A 15,524-nucleotide genomic window follows, 5' to 3' on the forward strand; every position below is an offset into this window, starting at 1 on the left:
ACATCAAAAACTAATAAAAAAAAAAAATCTCATATATTGCAGAAAGAGGACTATAAAATAGATCAACACGGTAAGAAATATCCAGGTCTCCGTAACACCAGATCGCGGTGACAACCAAAAATCGGAATTTCTATGAGCCCATGTACCCGTTATCCGATGTCATTTACTTCTAAGGGTTACGGCTCCGACCTCAAGAAGCGCAAAAATTTTTCTCATATCAGCTCTGAGGAACGTGTGATAAAAGACGTTCATCTGCTGGACGGATACGGCGATCTACGAGGCGAGAGCGCCCCCTGCTGGCCGAACATGGAGGCTGCCACCAAGTCTGAACTATTCTTCATCTGGATCGTAAAACGTTTCTCTGTTGCGACTATATGTGTCTTGTTTTTATATAGGAAGTAGCTAAGTCCACACAAGGGATACTGAGCTAAAAAAAAACTAATCTAACAAATATTCCAGCTTTTCGTCTATTAAAGGAATTTTCTTCTTTTTCTTTGCTTGCGATACTTACGTTTTGCAGTAAAAATGAAAGGAAAAAAAAACACAAAAAATAAATTTAAAAAAGTAAAATAAAACAAAAAAAAAAAAAAACACCATGTAACTAAACTGCCAAGGATTTTTCAAACTGAATTTAATAGCGGGACATAAACACATTTTGAAGCATTAAAAGGGATTTTTTCCGGCCAAAAATACACTCCAAAAACTTTAGCCAAAGGTACAAAACTAAACAAAAAAACTTTCATCTTTAAGAGTGCGTTCACACATACAGGATCTGCAGCAGATTTGATGGCCCAGAGTTAATTTGCACTGAATCCGCAACTTCAGATCTGCGCCATCAAATCTGCTACAGATCCTGCACATGTGAACGCACCCTAAGGGCCCTATTCCACCGGACGATTATCGTTAGCATAATCGTTAACGATTAACGATCTCAAACGACCGCTATTGCGAAAGACCTGAAAACGTTCACTCATTTCCATGGAACAATAATCGTTACTTATGATCGTAATTGCGATCGTTTCTTCTTCCGTATTACTTCGCTATTGCGTTCGTATCTATTGCGAACGACGGAACGATGTCTTATTCAATGCGAACGATTTGCGAACGTTTTGCGAACGAGCAACGATAAAAATAGGTCCAGGTCTTATAAAGCGATCAACGATTTCTCGTTCGGTCGTTAATCGTTACTGCATTTCAACCGAACGATCGTTTAGATTCGAACGATTTAACGATAATCTGAACGATAATCGTCCGGTGGAATAGGGCCCTGCTGCGTTCACACTACGTATATTTGAGGCTGTATGTTTGAGGCTGTATAGCAACCAAAACCAGGAGTGGATTAAAAACACAGAAAGGATCTGTTCACACAATGTTGTAATTGAGTGGATGGCCGTCATTTAATGGCAAATATTTGCTGTTATTTTAGAACAACGGCTGTTATATTGAAATAATGGCCGTTATTTACTGTTATATGACGGCCATCCACTCAATTTCAACATTGTGTGAACAGATCCTGTGTTTTTAATCCACTCCTGGTTTTGGTTGCAATACTGACTGAAATATACGTAGTGTGAACGCAGCCTAAGGGCCCTATTCCACCGGACGATTATCGTTAGCATAATCGTTAACGATTAACGTTCTCAAACGACCGCTATTGCGAAAGACCTGAAAACGTTCACTCATTTCTATGGAACGATAATCGTTACTTATGATCGTAATTGCGATAGTTTCTTCTTCCGTATTTCTTCGCTATTGCGTTCGTATCTATTGCGAACGACCAAACGATGTCTTATTCAATGCGAACGATTTGCGAACGTTTTGCGAACGAGCAACGATAAAAATAGGTCCAGGTCTTAAGGCCCTATTCCACTGACAGATCTGACAACAGATTATCTGCCAAAGATTTGAAGCCAAACCCAGGAACAGTCTATAATCAGAGAACAGGTCATAAAGGAAAGACTGGATCTCTCCTCTTTTCAAATCCACTCCTGGGTTTGGCTTCAAATCTTTGGCAGATAATCTGTCGTCAGATCTGTTGGTGGAATAGGGCCTTTATAAAGCGATCAACGATTTCTCGTTCGGTCGTTAATCGTTAACTGCATTTCAACCGAACGATTATCGTTCGAACGATTTAACGATAATCTGAACGATAATCGTCCGGTGGAATAGGGCCCTAAGGCTGTGTTCACACCTCCTGGATCGTTATAAAAACCAAATTGTTGCTTCAAAATCGTTAAATCGTTCGATTGGGTGAATTATCGCTCCGTGTAAATGCAGCATAAGTGAAGGTAATATACATTTTTAATGAATATATTGAAGGGAAATTTGAAGCTTCTGCTAATAGAAACCAATCAGATTTCAGTTTGTTTGTTTTTTAATTCAAAATAAAAGCTGGACACTGATTGGTTGCTATGGGCTTCTCTGCAAAAGCGTTGACAAAATTGCCCTATTGGGTAGAGCAGGTAAACGTGAAGTAGTTGGTTGCCCATAGCAACCAATCAGGCTCTAGCTTTCACTTCTCAGAGGCTCTATGGAAAATGAAAGAAACACTCTGATTGGTTGCTATGGGACACTAGTCTACTTTCCATTCTTCCATTTTTTTTCACAAAACTTTATTGAATTTCATTTGTGAAATCAGACAGAGGTAGTGTGATAAATTTCCCCCAATCTCTAGATATATGAATATCGAGAGATTGATGGGGTCTCAGCATTGAGACCATGTTGTACAACAGATAAGAGAAAACACACAGAAAAAAACAAGAAAGGCTGTATACAGCAATAAAAACCCAACTCTAAGGGGGGAGAATACAATCAATCACCCCACCAACCGGGATCCCCCACATGAAAGAATATCACATGCCTAAATAGCAGGCATCCCTCCCATAAATCCCTACGGTAAACGGTACAACATGCACAAAAAAAGAACATCAATACAATATATCAAAATATATATATATATACATGTATGGTATATGTGCAAAAAATGTACAAACCGAATAAAAGACAGGAGGAGATGAGAGTGACCCCGGTACTAACCCTACCCCACGCGTTCCGTCAGCACACTGCTGACTTCATCAGGGGACTGATGAAGTCAGCAGTGTGCTGACGGAACGCGTGCCCCCAAACGACACTAGTATGGATATGGTATTACACTTACCATTGCTGCTCTCACAGAATGGGGAAGACATAAGGTCCGGACATGTGAGCACAGACATATCCTGCTAATTATGGGGGCAGCCTTCCCCGCCGGTGGTGCTGGCTGGGTTTTGGTGGGGCTTTTTGGGTCTGGTCCTGTGACATTGGGGTTGCAGGGCCGTTCCATGGCCTCCCTTCCCTGCATGTGCACGCTTTGCGGGGTTGGCGGTCGCTGACCGACACGGTGTGGAGGGACCCGTGTGGACCAGAGGACCTGCGCGGTGGTACACGGGGCAATATGGCTTGATCAATTCATATACAGACACTCTGGTGTTGATTTTTAATATAGGCCTAGCGGCATTAGTATCAGCCATAGATGGGATGTGCAGCCGTTCCATTCTCTCCAGTTCGTACATCCTCTATTATACTCCAGAGCTGCAATCACTATTCTGCTGGTGGGGTCACTGTGTACATACATTACATTACTGATCCTGAGTAACATCCTGTATTATACCTCAGAGCTGCACTCACCATTCTGCAGTTAAGAACAATAAAGAAGACACAAAGTAACAAGTGCCTCATAAAACTAAACAGAACCTAATATTGCAGCTTTGTAGATATTCTCATGCTGTCGGCCGTACACACTCAGCATATAAAGGAGCGAAAATCCCAGGGAGCGGCGTTTCTGCGCGGTTGATGTTTGCGGCTGCGGCCTCCATAGTAATCACATTCCCATTAAGGGTGAAAGAAAAAAAAAGAAAAGCGAGGCGGCTTTTGTCAAATTAATTAACGTCGGCGACGTCCTTTTATTTACTGCAGGCATGGCGGCACAGAGCTATGGAGCGGCGCTGCATATATAATGATGCCATCCGGGTGACAAATACTAATTATCGCTAAAGCCGCCAAACACAAGCCAGTCTCTGAGGCATACGGACCCGATGAAATTACCGTGTTATGGCGCACAAACCCAAAGGCGGACGGAGAGTTTGATGGGGCCGAAGGAGGAAAAAGGAACAAAAAAACACAAGAGTATAGATAAAAATACTGCACCAAGATCTGCTGAAAGGACTGGAAAATTCCAGCAAAAAATTGGTCCAGCAAGTATTGTGTTGCCCCCCAAAATGTATACAAATCACCAATATACACTTATTACAGGAAATGCACATAGAGTGCTTTTTCCCTGCACTTACTACTGCATCAAGGCTTCACTTCCTGGATAACATGGTGATGTCACTTCCTGGATAACATGGTGATGTCACTTCCTGGATAACATGGTGATGTCACTTCCTGGATAACATGGTGATGTCACTTCCTGGATAACATGGTGATGTCACTTCCTGGATAACATGGTGATGTCACTTCCTGGATAACATGGTGATGTCACTTCCTGGATAACATGGTGAAGTCACTTCCTGGATAACATGGTGAAGTCACTTCCTGGATAACATGGTGATGTCACGACCGAACTTCCTGAGCTGTACGGGCTGTGGCTGCTGGAGAGGATGATGGCAGGGGGACACTGAGGGACACAGGGCACTGGAGGGACACTGAGCATCCCTCTGTCATCCTCCTCTCCAGCAGCCACAGCCTGCACAGCTCTGGGAGTCGTGACATCGCCATGTTATCCAGGAAGTGACATCGCCATGTTATCCAGGAAGTGACATCGCCATGTTATCCAGGAAGTGACATCGCCATGTTATCCAGGAAGTGACATCGCCATGTTATCCAGGAAGTGACTTCACCATGTTATCCAGGAAATGACTTCACCATGTTATCCAGGAAGTGACATCACCATGTTATCCAGGAAGTGAAGCCTTGATGCAGTAGTAAGTGCAGGAAAAAGCACTTTATAAGTATTTCCCGTAATAAATGTATATTGGGGATTTGTATAACTTTTGGGGGGCAATACAATAATGTAATAAAAATTTTCATCTGGCTCCTCCTTTAACCCTGACAGCAGAAAAGTCAGACATGGCCGGTCAGATGGATCTGGATCTTTGTGGAGAAAGATGGACGGTCAGATGGATCCGGATCTTTGTGGAGAGACATGGCTGATGAGAGAAGAAGTGTTTGGCACAAGCAGCATGAACTGATGACCCTTTCCTGTCAGCTGTGAAAAGGTCAGACTGGAGGGGGAGGTGTAATGGGCGTGATGTGTCCCACCACAGGTGGTTATTTATCTCTCTTTTGCACCTCTCAAAAAACTTCCTCTTTACAGGTTAAAGGTGGTGATGAAGTAGTCTGAAGTTTCCTCACTCAGTATTTTGTACGTGTTGCACAGCTGAGGTCAGTAATGGGTTAATGTTTTATGTGTACCATGTATTATTGTTGACCAATAGGAGGTGCTCTCTACTTCTAACCAATCCTTTCTCTTCTTTCTTATGCACACACTTATACCCACCACTCACAGAGACGTTCACTTTAGGCCCCTGGAGGAGGAGACACTGGTGGAGGAAGTGCACACTCAGTTCTAACCAGGTTCTCAGAGAGGGAAGACTCAAAACCTACTGTTACTGCTGTAATTAAGCCAGGACCCCTGACAGGGACAAAAATCAGTCTAGTCTAGACACTCCATTGTATAGATGCAGCTAGAGACAACCAGTTTTTTCATTACTTCTACTATATCTACTATGCAGTGCTAAGTACTTTGCAGGGAGAGGAGTCCAGGAACACCCTAACCCACGCCGAGAACACGTCTAAAAAGCTTAAGGCAGTATCCAGAACACAAGAAAAACTAGCCTGGATAGAACAAAGCTAACGTAAGGTCTACGTATACTATACGACACTTAGCTAAGCCCAGATAACCATGGCTGGGACTTGTAGTACCCGAACAGGACGGGTAGCTCGACACTGTAGGGCACACGGTGGTCAGACACAGTGTAAATACAGCTACAAGTAAACTTCTCACTAAAAATTCTTTCTTCAAGTTCCGGCAGAGTACACAGCTAAACTAGGCTGGGGCTCCTCTGACAAACTCCTCTACTCCACTCTCTAAGCACCGCTACAGCTACCTCTCTTCTACTCTACTTCTCCCAGCACCTCCTTAAGCACTACAAGTTGAAGTATTAAAAGTCTGTTTCCAAGATTTATCTATTCTACAAAAGTGTATTGTATTGCTTAAAGACCGTACAGTAAAACTGTACTATCTTTACATCACTGGGACTCTGTCATACTTTGTACGCACCAGCACCCATACACACTAGCCACACACCTTGGGTTATTCTTCCCCTTTCTGTGGTTGGCGGTACTGATAGTCCGGGTGGGTCAGTTGCCACTCAGGACTGCCGTGACAAGAGCCCAAGGGACCCATCACAGCCCGGCAGGTCACCGACCATTGGGGAACACAGCCAGCCGCAACACAAACAAGGCTGCGGCCCTAAAGGCCAAAGGAGGTCCGATGCTCTACTAGAAAGGGGTCACTACTAGAAAGGGGTCACTACTAGAAAGGGGGCACTACTAGAAAGGGGGCACTACTAGAAAGGGGGCACTACTAGAAAGGGGGCTCTACTAGAAAGGGGGCTCTACTAGAAAGGGGGCTCTACTAGAAAGGGGGCACTACTAGAAAGGGGGCACTACTAGAAAGGGGGCTCTACTAGATAGGGGCTCTACTAGAAAGGGGGCTCTACTAGAAAGGGGGCTCTACTAGAAAGGGGGCTCTACTAGAAAGGGGTCACTACAAGAAAGGGGGCTCTACTAGAAAGGGGCTCTACTAGATAGGGTCTCTACTAGAAAGGGGGCTCTACTAGAAAGGGGGCTCTACTAGATAGGGTCTCTACTAGAAAGGGGGCTCTACTAGAAAGGGGGCTCTACTAGAAAGGGGTCACTACAAGAAAGGGGTCACTACAAGAAAGGGGTCACTACTAGAAAGGGTCTCTACTAGAAAGGGGTCACTACTAGAAAGGGGGCTCTACTAGAAAGGGGTCTCTACTAGAAAGGGGGCTCTACTAGAAAGGGGTCACTACTAGAAAGGGTCTCTACTAGAAAGGGGTCACTACTAGAAAGGGGCTCTACTAGAAAGGGGTCACTACTAGAAAGGGGGCTCTACTAGAAAGGGGGCTCTACTAGAAAGGGGGCTCTACTAGAAAGGGGGATCTACTAGAAAGGGGGCTCTACTAGAAAGGGGTCACTACTAGAAAGGGGGCTCTACTAGAAAGGGGGCTCTACTAGAAAGGGGTCACTACTAGAAAGGGGTCACTACTAGAAATGGGTCACTACTAGAAAGGGGTCACTACTAGAAAGGAGTCACTACTAGAAAGGGGTCACAACTAGAAAGGGGTCACTACTAGAAAGGGGGCTCTACTAGAAAGGGGGCTCTACTAGAAAGGGGGCTCTACTAGAAAGGGGGCTCTACTAGAAAGGGGGGCTCTAATAGAAAGGGGGGCTCTACTAGAAAGGGGGGCTCTACTAGAAAGGGGGCTCTACTAGAAAGGGGGGCTCTACTAGAAAGGGGGGCTCTACTAGGGGCACATTTTGGTTATCACAGCTGCAGGGGGGCTGGTTATAAGAAAGAACCCAGATATCTGCAACAAGAGGATCTCAGCCTCCGAATGCTGACGTACACCGGCCACAGGGGGCACAAGCGTGATGTGACCACTCAATAAGACACGCCATGTTATGGGGGAACACAAGTGCCGTCTGTTGTCATATGGAGAAGACATAGAGGATTTACCTTGGCAGGAATCTGGAAGTTTTCCACAGGGCTGAGATCATGGACGCTTTCCTGCGGACTCTTGAGACCCTAAAACAATGAAGAGTATAGTTAGGATGATGCAGATGTTATAGACAGAAAGCCTTAAAGAAGCACTCCAGATCCAAAGGCAGGCATGGGCTCTCAGCCATACTGATTCCTACTGCCCCACTGAAATGAGCAGCAACATACACACAGAGCTGGGTGGGAGGGGGAGGAGTCTGTGAGCTGCCTGGAGGATGTCATAAGTCAGCTGCTGTATGTTCTGCAGGAAGTACTGTATTCTCTCCAGTCTTCCTGTACTTATCAGCTGCTGTATGTCCTGCAGGCTGTGGTGTATTCTCTCCAGTCTGACACAGTGCTCTCTGCTGCCACCTCTGTCCATGTCAGGAACTGCCCAGAGCAGGAGAGGTTTTCTATGGGGATTTGCTGCTGCTCTGGACAGTTCCTGACATGGACAGAGGTGGCAGCAGAGAGCACTGTGTCAGACTGGAGAGAATACACCACTTCCTGCAGGACATACAGCAGCTGATAAGTACAGGAACACTGGAGATTTTTTAATAGAAGTAAATGAAACATCTCTGGCACCAGTTGATTTAAAATAAAACATGTTTTGGTGAACAACCCCTTTAAGACAAGAACAGTTCAGCCCATTGCTTTCCTTTGGTGACTCCGCATCCATTATAAAGAGAACTCCCTCCATCCGCTCAGCTGAGATTCCCTAATCGGGATGATGGGAGTATTACATTATTACAGGGTTGTCACTGCCCAAGCACATGAAATCAGCCGGCCATCTGCGGTGTGTAAATCCGGCCGGGCGGCTCTACCAATATGGAAATATTTATTCTCTGCTGCTCCTATTGTCGTCCTGCCCTGATGCCAGGAGCCTGAGAAGAGCGTCGAGCGGCACTGACGTGCCAAGTCCTGGTCTGCAGGTGCCCATCTGCATAATGGGCTCCACGTCTTGGCATGGAGATAACCTGGAAACGGCTCAAATGTCTCCGATAGAAGGATGAGCATCGGAAGCGGGCACTGCGGGAGCGGCACCGACAGCTTTCATACCCCGCCAGACCATCCCCCAATCATCACCTGTACCTCACATCTAATAATGGTGAATCCCGCGGCCGGAGACCAGAATACACCTCACCGACTCACAGTATACAGGTCACTGAGACGGAAGATAGAGGAGTGACTAAAGAGGGGGAAAAGGGGAGCAGGTCGGCCTCGGGGGCGTCAGAGAGCTGTCCGGAGGATAGTGGGCGTACGAGCGGCACATCCACGATACAGAGTAGTGACTGAGCATGCACGTTACCTCCTACAGTGCTATGGGAGATACTGCAACCATAAAGCATGCATGCTCCGCCACCGCTTCTCTCCATCAACATCACCTGTCAGAGAAGAACTGGAGGCCTCCCTTATACATACTGGCAGATTTAACAAACTATTCCTTAAAGGGGTACTCTAGCGGAAAAAAAAAATTCTTTCAAACTGGTTTCAGAAAGTTATTTAGATTTGTAATTTACTTTTATTTAAAAATCTCTAGTGTTCTAGTACTTATTAGCTGCTGTATGTCCTGCAGGAAGTGATGTATTCTTTACAGTCTGACACAGTGCTCTCTGCTGCCACCTCTGTCCATGTCAGGAACTGTCCAGAGCAGCAGAGGTTTTCTATGGGGATTTGCTGCTGCTCTGGACAGTTCCTAACATGGACAGAGGTGGCAGCAGAGAGCACTGTGTCAGACTGGAAATAATACGCCACATCCTGCAGGACATACAGCAGCTGATAAGTACTAGAAGACTGGAGATTTTCAATAGAAGTAAATTAAAAAATCTATATAACTTCCTAACACCAGTTGATTTGAAAGAAAAAGATTTTTGCCGGAGTACCCCTTTAATATGCTTGGGGGTCTTTTCTAGTGGTCGATGGGAATCAATACAGTGGCTAGAAGGTAATAGACAACAGATGGAAGAGCCCTTCAAGAACCATAAAGAAAAAATGCTCAGTCCATGTGCTGCACGCTCACCATCACTAGTCCTACGGTGCCATCTGCTTCATCCCAGCTCAGCTGCCTACATGTGTTTACAAATAGTATAGAGGATCATGTGATCACCGTCCTGACCCACAAAGAATCCCAGGGTTTAATGTGTAAGTTGTCCCTCTTGGGTCAGATAACTTCCTGCAAACTACAGGATGACATCATCACCCATCAGCCCTCCTCCATAACAGTGCCAGCCACACAGCCCTCCTCCATAACAGTGCCAGCTACACAGCCCTCCTCCATAACAGTGCCAGCCACACATCACTGCTCCATAACAGTGCCAGCCACACAGCTCTCCTCCATAACAGTGCCAGCCACACAGCTCTCCTCCATAACAGTGCCAGCCACACAGCCCTCCTCCATAACAGTGCCAGCCACACAGCTCTCCTCCATAACAGTGCCAGCCACACAGCCCTCCTCCATAACAGTGCCAGCCACACAGCTCTCCTCCAAAACAGTGCCAGCCACACATCACTGCTACATAACAGTGCCAGCCACACATCACTCCTCCATAACAGTGCCAGCCACACAGCTCTCCTCCATAACAGTGCCAGCCACACAGCTCTCCTCCATAACAGTGCCAGCCACACAGCTCTCCTCCATAACAGTGCCAGCCACACAGCTCTCCTCCATAACAGTGCCAGCCACACATCACTCCTCCATAACAGTGCCAGCCACACATCACTGCTCCATAACAGTGCCAGCCACACAGCTCTCCTCCATAACAGTGCCAGCCACACAGCCCTCCTCCAAAACAGTGCCAGCCACACAGCTCTCCTCCATAACAGTGCCAGCCACACAGCTCTCCTCCATAACAGTGCCAGCCACACAGCCCTCCTCCATAACAGTGCCAGCCACACAGCTCTCCTCCATAACAGTGCCAGCCACACAGCCCTCCTCCAAAACAGTGCCAGCCACACAGCTCTCCTCCATAACAGTGCCAGCCACACAGCTCTCCTCCATAACAGTGCCAGCCACACAGCTCTCCTCCATAACAGTGCCAGCCACACAGCTCTCCTCCATAACAGTGCCAGCCACACATCACTCCTCCATAACAGTGCCAGCCACACAGCCCTCCTCCATAACAGTGCCAGCCACACAGCCCTCCTCCATAACAGTGCCAGCCACACAGCTCTCCTCCATAACAGTGCCAGCCACACATCACTCCTCCATAACAGTGCCAGCCACACAGCTCTCCTCCATAACAGTGCCAGCCACACAGCTCTCCTCCATAACAGTGCCAGCCACACATCACTCCTCCATAACAGTGCCAGCCACACATCACTGCTCCATAACAGTGTCAGCCACACAGCCCTCCTCCATAACAGTGCCAGCCACACAGCTCTCCTCCATAACAGTGCCAGCCACACAGCTGTCCTCCATAACAGTGCCACACATCCCTCCTCCATAACAGTGCCAGCCACACAGCTCTCCTCCATAACAGTGCCACACATCACTCCTCCATAACAGTGCCAGCCACACATCACTCCTCCATAACAGTGCCAGCCACACAGCTCTCCTCCATAACAGTGCCACACATCACTCCTCCATAACAGTGCCAGCCACACAGCCCTCCTCCATAACAGTGCCAGCCACACAGCTCTCCTCCATAACAGTGCCAGCCACACATCACTGCTCCATAACAGTGCCAGCCACACATCACTGCTCCATAACAGTGCCAGCCACACATCACTCCTCCATAACAGTGCCAGCCACACAGCCCTCCTCCATAACAGTGCCAGCCACACATCACTCCTCCATAACAGTGCCAGCCACACATCACTCCTCCATAACAGTGCCAGCCACACAGCCCTCCTCCATAACAGTGCCAGCCACACAGCCCTCCTCCATAACAGTGCCAGCCACACATCACTCCTCCATAACAGTGCCAGCCACACATCTCTCCTCCATAACAGTGCCAGGCACATATCACTCCTCCATAACAGTGCCAGCCACACAGCCCTCCTCCATAACAGTGCCAGCCACACAGCCCTCCTCCATAACAGTGGCAGCCACACAGCCCTCCTCCATAACAGTGCCAGCCACACATCACTCCTCCATAACAGTGGCAGCCACACAGCCCTCCTCCATAACAGTGCCAGCCACACATCACTCCTCCATAACAGTGCCAGCCACACATCTCTCCTCCATAACAGTGCCAGGCACATATCACTCCTCCATAACAGTGCCAGCCACACAGCCCTCCTCCATAACAGTGCCAGCCACACATCTCTCCTCCATAACAGTGGCAGCCACACAGCCCTCCTCCATAACAGTGCCAGCCACACATCACTCCTCCATAACAGTGCCAGCCACACATCACTCCTCCATAACAGTGCCAGCCACACATCACTCCTCCATAACAGTGCCAGCCACACATCACTCCTCCATAACAGTGCCAGCCACACAGCCCTCCTCCATAACAGTGCCAGCCACACATCACTCCTCCATAACAGTGCCAGCCACACATCACTCCTCCATAACAGTGCCAGCCACACAGCCCTCCTCCATAACACTGCACCTCTTCCTGCTCTGATCATCTCCTGGGTAGCAGCACAAGCTCAGCCCCATTACCGGCAGCAGGAGAGGTGATACCCCTCCCCGGTATAAGGCGGCTCCATGTCGGCACCATACACAGGCCTCTCCATACACACAGCCTCCTGCTGCTCCGGGACACAGGCCGGGCTGTGCACTCACCTGCCGGGTCATCAGGCTCTTGATCTTCTGCATGTCTCCGGCGCTGCCCCTCTCCCGACCACAATCACTCCCCGATAGTCCGCAGCAGATTGGCCCCTCTCGGCCGCCGTCCAGCGTCGGTCATGTGACAGCCACCAGGCCGGTTTGACAGCTGCAGCGTTGTCTTCTGGGAATCGTAGTCCGGAAGCTTTTCCTGATCCTGATCAAAGTGACTGCAGAGAGAGCGCCAGAACTACGATTCCCGGCATCCCTCGCGTCCTGATGGTTAAACGGAAGGCGACAAGGGACAAACATGTCTGACATCTGTCACCCGGTCATGATGTCCTGCTGAGGATTCCTCGTGCACTGGTTGGTAGTATCATGAGTAGTAGTATCTGTGAACTGACAACCAGAGTCACTGTTACAAAACCGGGCAGTGCAGGCAAGGAATGATAAAACAAGGACCATTAAGAATTTTAACCCTTTAAGGACGGGGCCACTTTTCGTTTTTGCGTTTTCGTTTTTTCCTCCTTGTGTATATTAGGCCATACATAGCACTTGCATTTTTCCACCTAGAGACCCACATGAGCCCTTATTTTTTGCGGCACTAATTGTACTTTGCAATGACAGGCTGAATTTTTGCATAAAGTCACTGCGAAACCAGAAAAATATTCAGTGTGTGGTACAATTGAACAAAAAAAAACGCATTTCTTTTATTTGGGGTGTATTTTGTTTTTACTTGTTATATATGTTCCTCAAGTTGTTACAATTACAACGATATGTAAGATGTATAACTCATCTAAGGGTTAAAGAGTCACTGTCGTTTCATTTTTCTTTGCAGAAATCAATAGTCCAGGGTATTTTAAGAAACTTTGTAACTGGGTTTATTAGGCAAATCTGCCATTATCTGCATTCACAAAGACTTTTCCCAGCCCCCCCTCCTCCTCTCTCTCATCCACTGCTCATTATCAGGAAATCTCGACTCTTTTACATCAGTCGGGTTCTGTGTAACCTATGAAGAGGGGAGGGGGGAGATTAGTCACCAGAAGAGAGCAGAGAACAAAGGATTACACAGTGGGACCTGTGTGAAAGCTGGTATTCAGAGGTCAGTGCTGACTTCAGAGGAGAGAGCCTGGTGATGTAGCTGTATATTAACTCTTTGTTGTCCTGTTTTGGTGCCTCATCTCCCTCCACCCCTCCCCTCTCCATAGACAACAAAGAAGACAGGGGGGAGAGCTTCAAACTGCTTTTTCATGATAAAAAAAAACATTTCGGCTAATAAACCCAATGACAAAGTTTCTTAAAATCACCTGGACTATTGATTTCTGCAAATAAAATTTGAACAACAGTAACACTTTAATATATATGACATAGTCATCTCATAGAACGACTCACAACTTGTAGGGAAAGTAAATGGGGGAGGGGGGATGAGACAAGACTAACAAGACAGGCTAGAGGGTGAGTGAGGGTAAAGCCCCTTCACACTACGGAATCGCAGAATCCTGCCTTCAGTCTCTTTGAATGGAAGGGCTTGCACGTCTCTGCTCTCCGCGCCTCTCCGCTCAAAGAATTGACGTATCAATTCCAAGCGGGTGGTTTCCGCACGGCATCTCGGCTCTGATTCCATAGTGTTAACTAGGCCTTAGGGTGTAAGTAGGGTAGAGGGAGGGGAATAGGGGGTGGGGCAGGTAAATAAAACTAGGGGCTACCTTCCCTGACTCATGTCTTTTTAGAGTTTTTGAAGGTTATCCATGGTGCCCACGTCTTAGTAAATTTGTCATGGGTATGATTCACCATACTGGTCAATTCCTCCAATTGGTAAATCTGGTTAACCCTTTCCTCCCAATTCGGTACCGTCGGGGTGTCAGGCTCACTTGTCGGTGGTCTCTGGCTCACCCGTCGGTGGTGTCTGGCTCACCCGTCGGTGGTGTCTGGCTCACCCATCGGTGGTGTCTGGCTCACCCGTCGGTGGTGTCTGGCTCACCCATCGGTGTTGTCTGGCTCACTCGTCGGTGGTGTCTGGCTCACCCGCTGGTGGTGTCTGGCTCACCTGTCGGTGGTGTTTGGCTCACCCGTCGGTGGTGTCTGGCTCACCCGTTGGTGTTGTCTGGCTCACTCGTCGGTGGTGTCTGGCTCACCCGCTGGTGGTGTCTGGCTCACCTGTCGGTGGTGTTTGGCTCACCCGTCGGTGGTGTCTGGCTCACCCGTCGGTGGTGTCTGGCTCACCCGTCGGTGTTGTCTGGCTCACTCGTCGGTGGTGTCTGGCTCACCCGCTGGTGGTGTCTGGCTCACCTGTCGGTGGTGTTTGGCTCACCCGTCGGTGGTGTCTGGCTCACCCGTCGGTGTTGTCTGGCTCACCCGTCGGTGGTGTCTGGCTCACCCGTCGGTGTTGTCTGGCTCATCCGTCGGTGGTGTCTGGCTCACTCGTCGGTGGTGTCTGGCTCACCCGTCGGTGGTGTTTGGCTCACCCGTCGGTGGTGTCTGGCTCACCCGTCGGTGTTGTCTGGCTCACCCGTCGGTGGTGTCTGGTTCACCCGCTGGTGGTGTCTGGCTCACCCGTCGGTGGTGTCTGGCTCACCCGTCGGTGGTGTCTTGCTCACCCAGTGGAGGGTACAAGGAGTTTTGCAGCTGCAAACAGCTGTGTATATAAAGAATGCTCACTCATGAGGGGAGACCAAGCAAGACCATTTCAGGAGAAGGAGTAACCTTGGAGTTACACCCTTTCTTGATGGTCTCTATTACATCTTGCCAATAGGCAGCAATAAGTGGCCATTTCCACCATATATAGTAGATCGTCCCTGGCGCAGATTCGCATCACCAGCACTTGTCCATCCTACATAGAAGGCCGGGAGACTTATACACCTAGAAAGTAATTTGTAGCGGTTTTCACAAGTTTTCGCACATCTAGAAAATCCGAGGGCATTTATGAGGATGTGCCACCAGGTATACTATATGTCTGGATGGGTAACACCCGTAAACCAACTTGTG

At 48.1% G+C, this 15,524-nt stretch overlaps 1 protein-coding gene across 1 annotated transcript in view; it reads right to left on the minus strand.

Moving 5' to 3' along the window:
• The window catches only part of VPS50 (VPS50 subunit of EARP/GARPII complex), a 119,411-nt gene extending 106,597 nt beyond the window's left edge, over positions 1-12,814 (minus strand). Inside the window, exons 1-2 of the mRNA XM_069959417.1 lie at positions 12,558-12,814; positions 7,805-7,873 (exon numbers count right to left, since the gene is read on the minus strand). Coding sequence (XP_069815518.1) covers positions 7,805-7,873; positions 12,558-12,590 — 102 coding nt within the window. The 5' untranslated portion in view covers positions 12,591-12,814. The remainder of the gene's footprint in view (positions 1-7,804; positions 7,874-12,557) is intronic.
• Positions 12,815-15,524: the final 2,710 nt, after the last annotated feature.

Source organism: Dendropsophus ebraccatus, chromosome 2 (assembly GCF_027789765.1).
Source record: "Dendropsophus ebraccatus isolate aDenEbr1 chromosome 2, aDenEbr1.pat, whole genome shotgun sequence".
NCBI classification, from domain to species: Eukaryota; Metazoa; Chordata; class Amphibia; order Anura; family Hylidae; genus Dendropsophus; species Dendropsophus ebraccatus.